Below are 15014 nucleotides of genomic sequence, written 5' to 3' on the forward strand. Positions count from 1 at the left end.
CTAGACCCGCTTGGCCATTGTCTGTCTGTCTGTCTTTCTTTCTTTCTTTCTTTCTTTTTTTTTTGAGACAGAGTCTTGCTCTGTCACCCCTGGTAGAGTGCAGTGGCTTCATCGTAGCTCACTGCAACCTCATGCTCCTGAGCTCAAGCGATTCTCTTGCCTCGGCCTCCCAGAGTGCTAGAATTATAGGCGTGAGGCACTCGCCCGGCTGCCATTGTGTTTCTGTAAGTAATAATTGAGGACCTGAGCATTCTGTTTCTGTAGTTTCCAGTTTCCTGCTAGTAACTCTACTCTGAGACAGGAGGGAGGACATTTCATCATGTGATCTGGCTGTGTAAACTTTTGGCGTAAAAGGTAAATATTTTAATACAGTGGTTCCCATCTGTATCTGGATATGGGAAAAATTAGGGGAGCTCGTAATAGGTACTTGTGCCCCACTGCTGCCCAGTTGAACCAGAAGCTCTGCTTGAACCCAAATCCCCTGTGAGTTACCCTGGGCTGTGCGCAGTGACCGGCAGCTCACTGCCGTCAGACCCTTACACAGTCAGTGCTCAGCACGTCTGGGCGACGTCTGCCTTTGGTAGTACCTGCCTCTAACTCACTCAGTACATCCTCCGACCTGATGTTCTCTTTCTTGCTAAGAAGGGACACCTATCACACCTCAGAAGGTTGATCTCCTTTTTGGTAATCGTATTCTGCCCATTCATATGCAGCTTCAATTTCCATATGCAAATTTAATTTTGAGGCTTTCTGCAGAAGGACTTATGCTCGTCTGTGTCAACAGAGCTCAGTTCCTTAAAATGAGGAAAGTGTTCCTGGACCTTTCAGTCTACAGTTCTTAGTCTTCTGTTGAAAATAATATGTCACGTTTCTATTTTTAACCTTTTTATAAAGTAAAAGTGAGAAAATTGTAAAAGTTATGGAAATTTTATGGAAAAGAAAGATAAGTGAGATTTAATACATCATCCATAATTCTACATAGCCAGGGCAGTACCTCCTGGTTAGCTGGTATATTTCTTTCTAATTTTTTTTTTGGTATGTGTTGCACATAATTTTTAGAAAACAATATCAAATCATACTGTGTATTTTTTATTTGTTTATCTGTTGATTTTTTTGTGTCTTTGGGTTTTTTTTTACCACCTTAACCATTTTTTAGGTGTATAGTTCAGTAGTAAGTATATTCACATTGCACATGTGTACTTTTTGTATTTTTTAAAAAACCTAACGTTATATTATGAACATTTTATTTTATTAAATGTTATTAAAAATTAGGCTTCTCAATGGCTGCAATCTATAGCTGTGTCATTATTTCAGCAGTCCCTTGCTTTGGGGCTCTGAAGGTGTTTTGGCTTTGTGGTAGAGTAGGGACGCAGTGAGCATCCTTGAAGTGTCGCCCTTCTGACTGGAGGGAGGTCCCCTCAGTGGAGTTGCTGGATCGGTGAGTTTGTGGGTTTCACCATCTCTGTGCTTCAGGCCCAGCTGCCTAAGCAGGTTGTCCCAGCACGCCCGTGGGACTGAGCTGCCCTGCCCTTCTCCATGCGACGGCGTTTCTCTCCTCCCACTGTCTGCTTTCCCACCTCTGCTGTCTCTGGACCTCCGTCGCTGTTGCCCTGATGCCACCGTCACGGTCCTTCTCCAGCCCCCGTGTTCCAGCATCATGTAATGCCATCTGTTTACTGGGCCTTCCACGCCCGCACACAGCCGTGTTGACTGTGGCTGGACTCTTTGCTTCTTCGAACTGTCAGCTGGATGGTCAGTTTGGGGGTATTTCCCCTCAAGTTCTTCATTTCCTCCTCTGGTGACAGAGACATCTTATCCAAACCACAGTGGGGACTTCCTCGGCACGGACCTATGTACTGCAGAGCAGAAAGGACAGTCCTGTGGAAAGTACGTGATGACTGGTGACATCAAAGCCTTCTTCTCCGAGGCTCAGGTTGGGTGGGCCTGGGAGTGTTGTGGTTCCACACCTGGGTGCTCAGACTGAGCTTGCGATTCTTGCTCCTGGTGTGCTCCAGGGCTGGGCACTGGGCATCTGCCAAGGGAGTCTCCCAACCCGCTGGTAAGATGAGTCCCATGACAGGAGAGAGCGGGCTGCGGGCCTCTCTGGGGGCACCCAGGATGGACTGGCAGGCAAGGGCTGCTCTGCTGGGTTCAGACTAACTTAGTTCTGGCCCGTAGTGGGCTGCTGCCCAGATGACCTTTATGTAATGATGCCGAACTGCGGGTAAAAATGTGGTCCCAGGCATAAGGGCTTCTTCACAATGGGTGAGTGCTGTAGTCCAGTGTTAATCTGTCACCTCTAAGAGTGCCTGAAGCCCGGAAAGGCTTCTGCCAGATGAAGGGCTGAGCTCAGCCCTTTCATACTCTGAGCAGCCATCATTGGATGTTGGAGTTTATTTGGGATTCTTTGACCTGTATCTCTCAACACAGTCAGAGGCTCTTTGCTCTCTGAGGCCCATTGGTTCAGAGGGGTGTGTGAGGGTGTTACCCGTAGGACACACTGTGCAGGCAGCGTGGGCTTTACCCAGTCAAGCAGGGCATGAGAATGCCGCTTTTCTGGTTCTACAAATTCCTCCCCCTTATTTAGGGGGTGGGGTGGTGGTGGTAGAAAGGAAAATTGTCCACACTTTCAATATATGATGATAGTCACTAGGGAAGAGCTTGTGCGAAGAAAGTAAACAGGACGCGTTCCTCTCTCTTCTGTAGTCCAGCGTGGCGGTTGAGCAACGACAGAGGCAGGGAAAGCGTCCAGTGCCATCTGGGGTTACTCTCGGATTTTCTGGTTCTATTTGTCATAACCAAGGGCAAAGGAGTTTTGTTTGGAAGGCAGGCAGTGCCTCTGGGTTAACCCCTGAATGCAATCAGGAAATATCTTTCCTTTTCACTCAGGAGTGGTGCAAAGGTTGTCAGCCTCACCTGTGGACCGCCTGGGCGATGGGTCTGTGAAGGGAGTTTAATAGGATCCACAGAGCTTGGGTGCTGGGGACCATCTTGCTGTGTGACGTCGGGCATGGCTGTCATCCTGTCTTGCAGCCTCAGTTTCTCCAGCAGTAGAGTAGGTGACTGAGAATCAGCCTTGAAGTGTCCCCTTGAAACAGCATCCACAGACAGCAGCATGTGGTGGGCTCTTGGCAAATTGTAGCTGCTTGCTTATTGTTTTGTTTCTGGGGGAAATGCAGTAACATGTGAGCTTCCAGAGGAGAGCTGGCCAGCACTTGCCACATGTGACTATTTCAGTGTAAATTTAAATGAGTGAAATCCAAGTAAAAATTCAGTTCCTCTATTACGCTTGCCACATTTTAGGTGTTCGTTGTTGTAGAACATTCCCATCCTACAGAAAGTTCTGTTGGGCAGCGCAACCTTAGGATGACACTAGGATAACAGCAAAGGAAATGCTAACTGGAACTCTGCCATCGGAGCCCTGACTCTGTCTGGGCCAGCATTTTCTGACAACTTAATTTGTCTTTTAAGCATTGAAGTAATTTAGACTTGAATCTAAGAAAATTCTACCATATAGCTTCTGCTATTGTTTGCCGGAAGATATTCTGATGTTCCTTTGTTTGTTTGTTTTCTGTGATTATACCATTTAAGCAAAAACACTCTCTGTTCTCTTTTTGTCCCCAGTGATGGATGTAACAGACATAATAAACGGAAAAGTAGACGATGAAGACAAACAGCATTTTATTCCCTTTCAGCCGTAAGTATGGAGCAATTCAAGTACTTAAGCAGATAGAATGTGGAAATGTAGGTTTGTAATAATTATCTTTGTAATTAAGTTATAAGTTATATACAAGGAGGGATTTATTATTTATGATAATGAAAAATCTGTTTAGTCACTGTTACAGCACATGAATTTTTTGTAGCCATCGGAGTCCTGGGTTAAAGTTTGTTTATGGTCCTGGAAGTAGAAGTTTTTACGTGTAATCACTGAATTGCCTTGTCATGTAGAAGGCACAGAATTACAATTCTGCTCTGAGCGTGAATGTCTCTTTACATAATTGATTTATTCTAGTAGCTATTCACATTTTCAAAACACAATACTTTTAAGATTTATCACAGGAGGTTGCTGTTTTTAAAATGGAAAACCAAACAAAATAATGATGAATTCTTTTGTAAAGTGAGAAATAAAGCATATAGTCATGCTACTGATTTTTCTATCTTGGTTTTTGCCCAGAGTGGACTATATCTGAGCTCATCATTATTTAGGCTTTGTCTAGTGTGACCTGAGGTCTTCAGAGGCGTGGAAGTTGGGAAAGCCCTTGGAGGAGATTCTCTAAATTATCAGATTGGAAAGTAGAACCCATGGAAGAGGTTGAAAGAACTGGTTTTTATCTCCCTGGTGATGGAATCAAGAGGGTCCTTAGATAATGGTCTTTGGCCACTTCAAGGGCGCTCCTGCTCCTTGGCCAGAGGTGGAAAGGAAGCAAGAGGAATTAGAATGGCTTAGGTTCATTGCAAGAGGCATCTTCCCCCTGGGGGTGTGAAATCTTAGAAGAGTAAATGGTCAAGTGGGTTGACATGAACTGTCACAGTGCTCTGCGTTATCTCTTTTTCCTCATTTTTGTTTTTACTTAAGTGATTTCAGACTTGAAACATTTTATTTTAGAAAGTTTACGTTGCTTCTAGGTGTTGCAGAGGAGTTTGGGAGACTGGTGGTGATCAGGTGGCCGAAGGAGCCCTGTCCTTGAGGGGCAGGAGATGGGAGGTCGGCTCCCAGAGCTGGAGCCCCACGCTTCCTTCCTGATGGACCACCCCGCTCACCCTGAGACTGGAGCTCCATTTGGTGAAGATGGGGAGAATTGGCTTTCTTTGCAGGCAGGTGATCTGGTCAGATAGCTTCCCAAGGCTTTTTGTATAGTTCAGTAGAAGATTTTGCAATCTTCTTGGCATGAGAGTAACAGAAAACCCTACATCATCTGGGTTGAAGTCAGGATTGAGTTGTGTGTATCTCACCATGCACAACTGCAGGCAACAAGGGCTTTGTGGCTTAAATGCTTTAGGTTTAGTCTTCTGTCCTATATGGTAACCACTAGCCCCACTGTGGCTGTTTAAATTAAGTAAAATTAAATAGAGTTAAGAATTTCATTCCTCAGAGACATTAGTTCCACTTCAAGTGTTCAGTCCCTCATGGGGCTCGTGGCTGCTATACAGGGTGGTGCGTATAGAGCACGTTTTCACCCCTGCAGAAAGTTCCGTCGGATAACTTTGCTTTGGAATCTCATCTAGTGGCGATAGTTTATAAAGAGAACACAATTCTACGGGATCTGGAACTTTCTTTAGCCAACAAGGGGTATATCATCAGGAAACATGGGTAGATACTCAGGTAGCAAATGAAATACACCTGTTAAAATTATCATATTAAGTTTTTTTCTTTCCTCGGTGAGAAATAGTGCAGCTTTGTGATGCTTTGAATGCTGTATTATCTGTTGGACCTCAGAGTTTCTTGATGGCGGAGTGCACTACTAAGTTGAAAATACTTGTTGTCTGTTAGTGTTCTCTGTGAAAAGTCAAGGAAAAGAAGACTTCAGAGATTATTTGAAAAGTGAGGGAGGTTGTCAGTTTTAGAGTCACCACTTTTCTACAGGACATGTTACGAGCTATTTGAGGTGGCCTGCACATTGCCACCATCTTCTTCTTTTAGTGAAACACCCACTTTAAAAAATACTATTACCTGGTTAACTCTTATATAATCTGTGACTCCTTGCTCCATTAAAGGAAGACTAATACACAGATTCATATTTGCAGTGTTAGAAACAAAAGAACAGCTCGCTTTTAATAGCAAAATAAGCAATGAAACCAGTTCTTTGGGAAATGTCATGCTAATGAAACCTTTTTTTGCTCCATTAAAACTGATTTATTATCTCACAGGGTTTGTTTTAGGGAAGGAAGCACAGTGCATCTCTCTCTCGCTCTCTCTTTTTGTCTTTTATAACTTGGTGAAGTAAATTTGAACAGTCCTCAGCTCCCTTGAGTGATGCGGCTTAAAAGACGGATAACACTGTCCTTGTTTCCAGGATTGATGTGGAACATTATGTACGTGCTGTATATTTTCTTGTTCATTTCTTGTTGTGCTTTGTTTTGCTACATGGTTTTTCTGTTTGCACATGTTGCCTGTTTGTATTTATTCTTTTGTACAGCGCAGCGGCTATGGAAGGCTCCTGGCTCGTGGGCCCTAAAAACGCTGATGGTTTGCACTCGTAATTGCGCCATAATTTTACTTCTCCCACATGGTAGCTGGCAGTTGTGTTCTCCAAAGACTGTGCTATTCTTCTCACGTTTCATCATTTAAAGCTCCACGGAGTACACGGTCCGATGCAGTAGAGTAGAAAGCTTCTCCAAGCAATTAGGTTCAAGGGATTTTTTTTTTTTTTTTAAATCTTAATTGGGCTTTTCTCTTCAGACCACCTGCCCCTTGACCTGTGCTGTGTTCAGAATTATTGAAATTGGAGAAATGGCCATAAACATTCTTTGGGATTAAATGCTTTTCAATCATGTTACTTTTAGACAAGTTCCTTTTTTTTTCTTAAAAAAATGTCTAGTGGAAGTGGAGAGAGGCCTTGTGCAGGTTTAGTTCCCGGGGAGCGGGTGGCCCTCGTTTGCTCTACTTCTCTCTCGTGGTTCAGCATTTTCCTGATCGATGCTTTTCCCTGTTTCTCTTGTCACCTCTCCTGTCCTCTGTCGTGCGTTGACTCATGGTGCCTCTCTCTCGCACTCGGTGACGATGGTCTCTCGTGTCCCCTTGTTACTGTGACCTACGGGTCTCTGTGCCCCTCTGTCTGCCGTGGTCTTGGCCGTCCCGTGCCCTGCAGGCTCGCGTTGGACGACGCCGTTCGACACAAGCCGCTGAACATGTCATCCCGTTTTTCACCCAGGGTGGCGGGGGAGAATGACTTCCTTCAGACTGTTATAAACAAAGTCATCGCTGCCAAAGAAGTCAACCACAAGGGGCAGGGTACGTATTTTACTGTTTTGTTTCTATTGATGTCCATGAATGTGAACTTGGGACCATGTTGTCTGGTTTACATCTCAGTTTGCTGTTGATCATGACGGTGGTGATGATGACGATGATGCGTGTGATGGTTGTGCCCGTGTACAGCACGTGGTGTTCTGGCTTCTCATCTTGTAAGCGGTGCTGAGAGCCAGCCTCCTGGGTGGGAGCGGAGGGCGGAGTGGGCTGTGATTAGATGTTTAGAGAAATGGAGAGACGTTAGGCAGAGTCCACCCCCCGCCGTGCTGTGTGCTAATGGCTGCCACGTTGTATTCTGGGGCCCTCCCTCTGGTCCCCTGGAGAAAGTGGCTTCATTTGTGCAGACTTGTTCCTCTTGGCTTCTGTTCTCCAAGCGATTTCCCCTCCCCACTCCCCACCTCACACTCATCGTTTTTAATCCTACGCTGACACGTTTCCGAGCAGCTGACCTTCTGCTGGCAGAAGTAATGAATCAGTCACCTCAGGCTGGTGACAGTTGGCACTGGGCTGGCCAGGAGGGCAGCCAGGAAACCACTGGGACTGCAGCCCCACCTCCAGCTCCAGGGGAAGTCACCTTCAGAACCTCATGGGTCTGTCTCAATCCTTGATCCATGCAGACTAGCTGTAAACTCAGTAGAGCTTAGGTGAATAGACCTGCTTCATTGTCCAGTTACCTTACGTCACTAGGCTTTTAAAGAACAGTTATCTTGATTCATTTCCTGTTGTTCCAAAGGAGAGCTTGAATTGAGTCTGAGGAATGTTCTGGAGGGATCCCTCCTAGGACTCTGCAGGGACAGGCAGTTCTCTTCTGGTGTGAACAGCCCATCTCCCTGGCAAACAGTAGCAGAACAAAAACCCCAACCCAGAATGTTGATGAGACATGGCCTCTGCAGACAGAGCAATTTAAGCTGACCCAGGATCCAGCTTCTCATAAATTAATAGCCCTCCCAATTTGCACTTTAATTGAAAACCACAGGGAGGTCCAATTAGGGCTGTTTAGACTGGAGTCGCTCCCCTAATGCCAAGGTCCCTCAGCCCTTCCAGCAGGGGCTCCCCTTGGGTCTCCACTTTCCCTTGCAGAATCATCAGAGTTCTGATCAACTTTTATTATGGAGTCATACAGGGAAAGTGGAGCTTGGCTTCAGGCCAGCAGGAAATCACTCGGAAAGAGGACCCAGTGGCTGCCTCTGCCAGTCTCGCTGGTGTATGGCCAAATTTGTGAAGCTGGCAGGGGACGAGCGGCATTTCCAGGTCACAGTGAGAATGAGACAAGAACAAGGATCGGTTTTTTTTTTTTTTTTAAATTTTTTTTCAAGGAGATCACAGGTTCCTTCCTGAATCAAAATGCCCTTGAGCAACATGACTAGCACAGTTTTACGGGGAACCTGAACGTTTCTCCAGGGCTAACGCTTGGGTGGAATTCAGGTCACTCAAGGGAGGGACGAGAGATGTGGCCAGTGAGTTTGTTACACGTGGAATTGGCTGCTGGTTTGCAGGGCGTTGCCTAGTGGTGCTCCCCTTCGCACCTCTGGCAGCGCAGGCTCAACCTGATGCCTGCGTGTGACCGTCAAGTTTATAGGGAAGGACGCCCAGAGCAGGAGGGACCCCAGGGAAATACTCGTCTTCACAAAGAACCAGCAGGTTTTCTGCCCTTTGTCTGTTCGCACTTAACGTCCTGTCTCTTCTGAGCTCACCCCTGGGCCTCAGCCTGTGTTAGGTTTGCACCAACATGTTTGCTTGTCCCAATAGACAAAATCCTTAATATTCAATCCAAATTATTCCGATCCCTGAACCCAGAGGTGTTGGGTGTTTTTACGTGGACAGCCAATCCACAAGCACCCCAGGGGCATCTGCATTGTTTGAGCTATAATGTATGCTAATTCTTTTTGTTTTTAGTTACTCTGGTTAAGCAAATGTCAACCCCAAATGCACTTTTTGTTTGGTGAAAATTGGCCTCATTTTCTCCTGTGAGGACAGCATTTTTTTTTTTTTTTTTTTTTTTTTTTTTTGAGACAGAGTCTCACTCTGTTGCCCAGGCTAGAGTGAGTGCCGTGGCGTCAGCCTAGCTCACAGCAACCTCAAACTCCTGGGCTCAAGCGATCCTCCTGTCTCAGCCTCCCGAGTAGCTGGGACTACAGGCATGCACCACCATGCCCGGCTAATTTTTTCTATATATATTTTTAGCTGTCCATATAATTTCTTTCTATTTTTAGAGGTGGGGTCTCGCTCTTGCTCAGGCTGGTCTCGAACTCCTGAGCTCAAACGATCCGCCCACCTCGGCCTCCCAGAGAGCTAGGATTACAGGCGTGAGCCACCGCGCCCGGCCTGAGGACAGCATTTTAAACATAATATAATCAGGAACATTTAATCTGCATGTTTAAATTGTGCTGCAGTAAATCTAATGGTGTCACTAATGTACTAGTTTATGAACTAAGATATCTGAGCAAGTTGGTACTTGTGGGAAAGAAAAGGTGTTTGAAACACAGGATTTCTGGTTGTGATATTAAGTGTTCCCTCCTCATTTCTCTACCTTTGACCTCCGTAAATAATTGCTTCAGCACATCCTGCAGTCCTCAGAGAGTGTCTCCCTGCCGGCTTTATTCCGTGGACCTGCATTCTCCCTGGGGGGCTGTAGGGCTCAGGCCCCAAGCCCTTAGCTGCACCCTGGTGTTCCGGTGAAGCCCAGCTCCTCGTCAGCCATGGCGATGGTTCCCTGTGCGCTGCTGCGAGCGTCTCCTTGACTTGCTTTGCTCTCCTGGGAGGACAGAGCTGGGGGTTAGGGCGAGGATGTGCCTGGCCCTCTGCAGGTCCATCTGCTCACCTGTTCTGCAGGTCCAGAGCTGCTGCTGACTCGGGTGCTTTTGTGTGAATGAGAAAAAGGGGCCTCATCAACTGGGTGAGCGGGAGATGCAGTCAGTGCCAAGGCATGGGGCTTCATGAGCAAAATACAGGCAGGGTTTAGCTCCCACTCACCTTGTTTTGTCAGTTCTCTTGCCAGGTGCACATCCTGAGCAATGGTCCATGTGCCTCTGTCTGGGTGTCATCCCCTGATGCCTCATTAGGGACCTCCTTCTATTAGTTATTCTTCTTTCATTCTTCAGACTCTCCCTCCCACGATCTGGAATTTCATATTTCAAAAAGAAAAAAATGTATAAAAGGAAAGGAAAGAAGAAAAAGGAAACACCAAAAAACAATTCTACCCGGAACAATACATCTGTCCCTGTATGTTGACTCTTTCTCTCTTCCTCTTCTGATTTTTACGCTTGGATCTTCATCTTCCCTTGCCTTTGTCCCTCTCCCTGCCAGCACCTGCCCCTTCCTTCCCACCTGGAGCCCCAGCTGAGGTGCTCGGGGACATCCTGCTGGCTCATGCAGAGCTTCCCCTTCCTTTGGGCCTCATTTGGTGCAGGTGGCCACACGGATGCCACCCTTCCCGGTCTCCCCTGTCCTCTCTGGCTTCTCCTTCCCTGTGTGGGCCCTGAGTGTGGGGAATTCTGCACATGCTCTGGGATTCCCTTCTTTCCCTGCCTGCCCTGTGCGCTTGCCCTCCAGGGCAGCTCCACCTAGAGCAGGGTTCCCAGGCCAGGGGATGTCATCCCGGCACCTGCTCGTGGGTGCGCCCATGGCCGGCACCGTCTCTGCTGCCACCCCTGCTTCCTCCATTCCGCCGATTTGGCCTCCACGCTGGTCTTCCCTTGCCCCCCATGGTTGAGTGCAAGTCCTATCGGCTGTCACCTGGCTCCTGCAGTGGTCTCCCTGCAGGGTCCTCACTTTGCTCTGTGCTCCCACGTATGGGTCCCACACAGCCATCAAGTCGGGCCCTGACACTCGCTCCTGAGCACTTCTTTGGGCCTCCTGCTGTCCAGGTCGGTGTCAGGGCCCCGCAGGGTGGGGTCCCTGCCGCCTGCCCGGCCTCCTCTCACTCTCCCCCTGCCGGGTCTCGGGGGTCCAGCCACCTGGGGCAGGCGCGGGCCTGCTGTCCCCTCATTTTGCAGCTCTCAGCCCTGATGTCCCCTCCACAGAGGAGCCTCTGTGCCCCTGGAGACTGCAGTTTCGGGGATGCCCCTCTTACACCCAGTCTCTTCCTAGTTTCACGTTTCTCTGAGGGAATTAGTATTTGACCCTTGCAATGGGCGATAAGCCCCGGCGGGAGCCGGTGTCCACCCTGAGTCTGCAGTGCCCCCTGCGTGCCTGGCACATACGAGGTCTCATTAGATACTTTCGGGTGATCAGAGGGGTCACTCGATGGCAAGAGGAAAGGGGGCTCCAACATTCCTGGCAAAGAACACAGTGTCTCCAGAGGCTTTGACTTTCCCAATCCCAGTGAACATAAATCTGTGCAAAGGAGAATGGCGCTTCCAGGACAGCTGTTACGAGGGTGGGCAGCAGGAGGATGGGCGTGAGGCGTGGGGCCGCAGCAGGCCGGGCCGCAGCAGGCAGAGCTGCTCCTGGCAGAAGCAGTGCAGCGTGGAGGCCTGGAGCCCTGCAGTCGTCCCCAGGGCTGCCCAGGGGCAAGGGCTTGAGGACGAGTTCTGTGAGCATCTCATTTTTCTTCTACCCAGTACAGGGTCCTGAGCTAAACAGTTACCAGTGCTTGGCCCCTACTTTCTGGAAGCATCTGGAGCCTTTGATTTGCTGCACGTGTCTACTTATTCCCTCTTCTTGTTGCTTCTCGTTTGAGTACTGCCCAGGAGTGTGTATAGAAAATACAGTTCTCCGTCAGCCTTGCAAGGAAGGAGAGGCCTGGGCACGTGCTCTTACACGCAGGCCTTAGCAGGGTCACCTTGCTCTCTCCAGGGTGCCGTTGGCTTAGAGGGTTTGAAAGTCTTCATTTTCCCCATTGGAGAGAAGGGCCTAGGGTGGCCGAGGCATTCATTCCTCCTTTTCTGTGACACGGAGGGACTGGCCTCTGCGGGCTGCACCTGTCCTAAGCTGGGTGGGGCTGGCCCGCTGGTGGCCCGGCAGCCCAGCGCTCTGCTGCTCACCTGGAGAGCGCGATGCTGCTTAGCTCCTTGAGACCTTGGTGGTTCCTGAAGCTGTGAATCACCTCCTGCATCCTCCTCTGCCGTCATCCTTCCTGGGAGACTAGAAGGTGACAGTCTTCTCAGCCCCTCCCAGAGAAATGTTGCCTGCTGATTTGTCTTCAGTGTGTCCCAACTCAGAAGAGCCACTCGGCAGCCAGATGAGCGCAGCAGTGCTGACGCGCCGTCACCTCCCCGTCGGTCACTCCAGGCGGGGCCAGTGTTCCAGCTCGTCAGGTGCAAGCAGCCCCGTGCCAGGCACCTCTCGCCCGGCCCCGCCCTCACACACCCACCTTCGCTCTCACGATGTTGAATTGCGAATTCAAAGTTGCTTATTCATCAAATTGGTTTTGTGAAAACTTCTCCTAAAAATGTAGAAGGATAAAATGTGACTAAAAACATCCACTGTTTTTCTAGGTTTGTGGGTAACACTGAAATTGCTTCCTGGAGATATCCATCAGATTCGAAAAGAGTTTCCTCACTTGGTGGACAGGACCACGGCCGTGGCTCGCAAAACGGGGTTTCCGGAGATAATCATGCCTGGTAAGGACAGACCCTCTCAGGGCTGCTGAGCGTGGCGTGGGGGCAGCTGGCCGCAGACAGCGCTGTGTGGGCGGTGCTGGCAGCGTGCGCTCTGGCGAGAGACGGCTGAGCTGTGGTGGCTGATGTGTAGCTGCAGTGTGGTCGCGGAGCACCCCTGTGGACAGGGGCTGCAAACATGCACCTTGGCCACGTCGATGGGTGGGTGAGCTCCCCCAGCTGCAAGGGTGGTGTGGGGGCGGCACAGACACCCAGCAAACGTGGGGGTAGACCTCGGATCAGGAAGGAAGGAGGGTCAGAACGCCGACAGCGCATGCACCTGGTACCTGCTCAGCTACTGTGAGTTCTCACACTGGTAATGCTCTGGCCCTGGCGTGGACTTCAAGCTGACTAACCCAGTAACAGGTCTCCATGTTCTCATTAATCTCTTACATTTGCATAATGCTTTTCAGATTCCAAATAATATTCATATTAATAATCTGATTTGATCCTCAGGAGATCTTGGGAAGCATGTTAATGTTTAGCCTTTATATCTGTGTGATACTTTTTGGTTTGCAGGTAATGCTCACATGGATAATCTAACTTGATCCGCCTAAGGGTCTTGGAAACCTACATATTGGCATTGGACTAATTCCCTTCAAGATTGCACCATAGCCTAATGACATGCCGCTAATGAGCGGTGGAAATGGGGACAAACCACCCACGTTCGACAACCGCGCGTGCCCTTGTTTTATAGGCCCCTGCTCTGTACTCACTGGGAGAGGTGGCTACTCAATGCAGATACTGAAGAGTTACTGCTTTGCTTATTTTAGGGCAACTCTGGGACGTGTTCTTTCTACTCCTTTTGTCTTTCAGGGCTGTTGTGGGTCATTGAATGTCTGATAAGTCCATATGAAAGACACATAAAATTGGTTAGACCGAGTAGTAGCCTTACCTACATAGGAAAAAAGGGTGACATTTAGCCCATTAAGTCTATATGCAGCAAGTTAATTTAGACTTATTAATGAAAGTAGACTAATTCACGTAGTTATTGTTTGCATCTGGATTCGAGATGCAAATTTATAGATTAGGATTAAGTCATTGACAATATGTATTCATCTCGGCAACCTTAGGACGTCTCATGTTCGAAGGGAAACCGAGGAAACTTCCAGTTCATGCCCATAGTGTTTCCCTTATAATTGATGGACTTACAAAGTAAGTCTGACCTCTTAGATCATCTCATGATTGATTCATGGGGAGATCATACAGCTGATCATTGTTCTGGCAGGTTCCATGTGCTACATCCTGGCGTCAGGGTCTCGCAGGAGGGTGTTCTTGCTTGTGTGAGTCACCCGCGTTCTGGGTTGGCTGTGTAGTCCCTGACCAGGCTGTGGGCCTTGGAGAGACAAGTGTGGGTGGTTTCCAGTCTGACCCTGCCTTTGCCGGCAGAACCTGTGAATGGCCTTATCTCATTGGCTGTGCATCTTATTCGGACAGTGGCATAGCCTGTCCTGTCGTCCTGTGGCAGCTCGTCTTCCCTCTTGTGCACCTGGAACCTCGGAATCCTCCTGAAGAGTCCAGGCAGGGAAGCAGAGTTTTCCTTGGAGCTGGGAAGTAGCCGGGGTCCACTCCATTCTGCTTCCAGTTCCTTCCTCCCTGGAGTGAACCTTGTGACCTATGGAGGAATTTGCAGAGGGCCTTTTGTGAGCACCTATCTGTGGGCTTACCTACCATAAATGAGGTCTTCCTTCTGAGATGGTCCTGGAGTATCGACCGCGAGGTGAATTTGGGAGCAGGGCTGTGGGCTTAATCACGTCACCACGCCCAGCACGTGTCAGTTCTCTGGCTGGTGAGGCCTTTAGGGAGCTGTTGTGGCCCTTTTTGATGATGGGTTTGTTTCATGATAGAGTTTGTAGACTGAGAAATCACAGTCTGCACCTGTCTCATCGATGCGGTTGTTTAGTGGTGGGTGGTCTGGGAGGTTGAGTGTCTCGTCCAGGGTCACACAGGGAGTGAGTGACAGGTCTTAGATGGCAGCCTTGCCTCCTGCCTCCAGCCCTGTGCTCCGTTGGTCATCTCTGAGGTCAGGATCAGTGAGTGCAGCCGTGGGGCTGTGTAGTGACCCCCTGGGATTATTATAACAATCATTTTTAAAGGAAAGATGAATTTAATAGTGGGATGCATTAAAAGTCAAAAGAGAGCATTAAAAAAAGCAAAACAAAAACCAAGAAACCATGGGGTGGGGGTTATTTTCTTTAAGGGATCTTTGTTCTTTAGGGCCATTTGCTGCTCTTGCTGGAACCGATTCCCGGCTCCTGTGGGAGAGCAGCAGGTCAGGGCATGGGAGGTGCCACGCTGGCAGCAGAGGAGCAGTCACTGGTGGCGAGGAGTCCTCTAAATCATGTTGCTAATGAAGCTTGTGAAGTTTTCCCAGTAAGACCATCATCAGGGGCTTCATATGTTCTCAGTAGGAAGAAGAGTCTTGAGCTCATTTCTAGTATCTCTCC

General features: G+C 48.6%; 1 protein-coding gene across 1 annotated transcript in view; it reads left to right on the plus strand.

The window, feature by feature from the left end:
* The window catches only part of DOCK1 (dedicator of cytokinesis 1), a 470019-nt gene that overhangs the window by 78656 nt on the left and 376349 nt on the right, over positions 1-15014 (plus strand). Inside the window, exons 11-13 of the mRNA XM_069460828.1 lie at positions 3625-3697; positions 6810-6952; positions 12406-12531. Of these exons, the coding sequence (XP_069316929.1) occupies positions 3625-3697; positions 6810-6952; positions 12406-12531 (342 nt within the window). The remainder of the gene's footprint in view (positions 1-3624; positions 3698-6809; positions 6953-12405; positions 12532-15014) is intronic.

The sequence above is a fragment of the Eulemur rufifrons genome, chromosome 28 (assembly GCF_041146395.1).
Source record: "Eulemur rufifrons isolate Redbay chromosome 28, OSU_ERuf_1, whole genome shotgun sequence".
Lineage (NCBI taxonomy): Eukaryota > Metazoa > Chordata > Mammalia > Primates > Lemuridae > Eulemur > Eulemur rufifrons.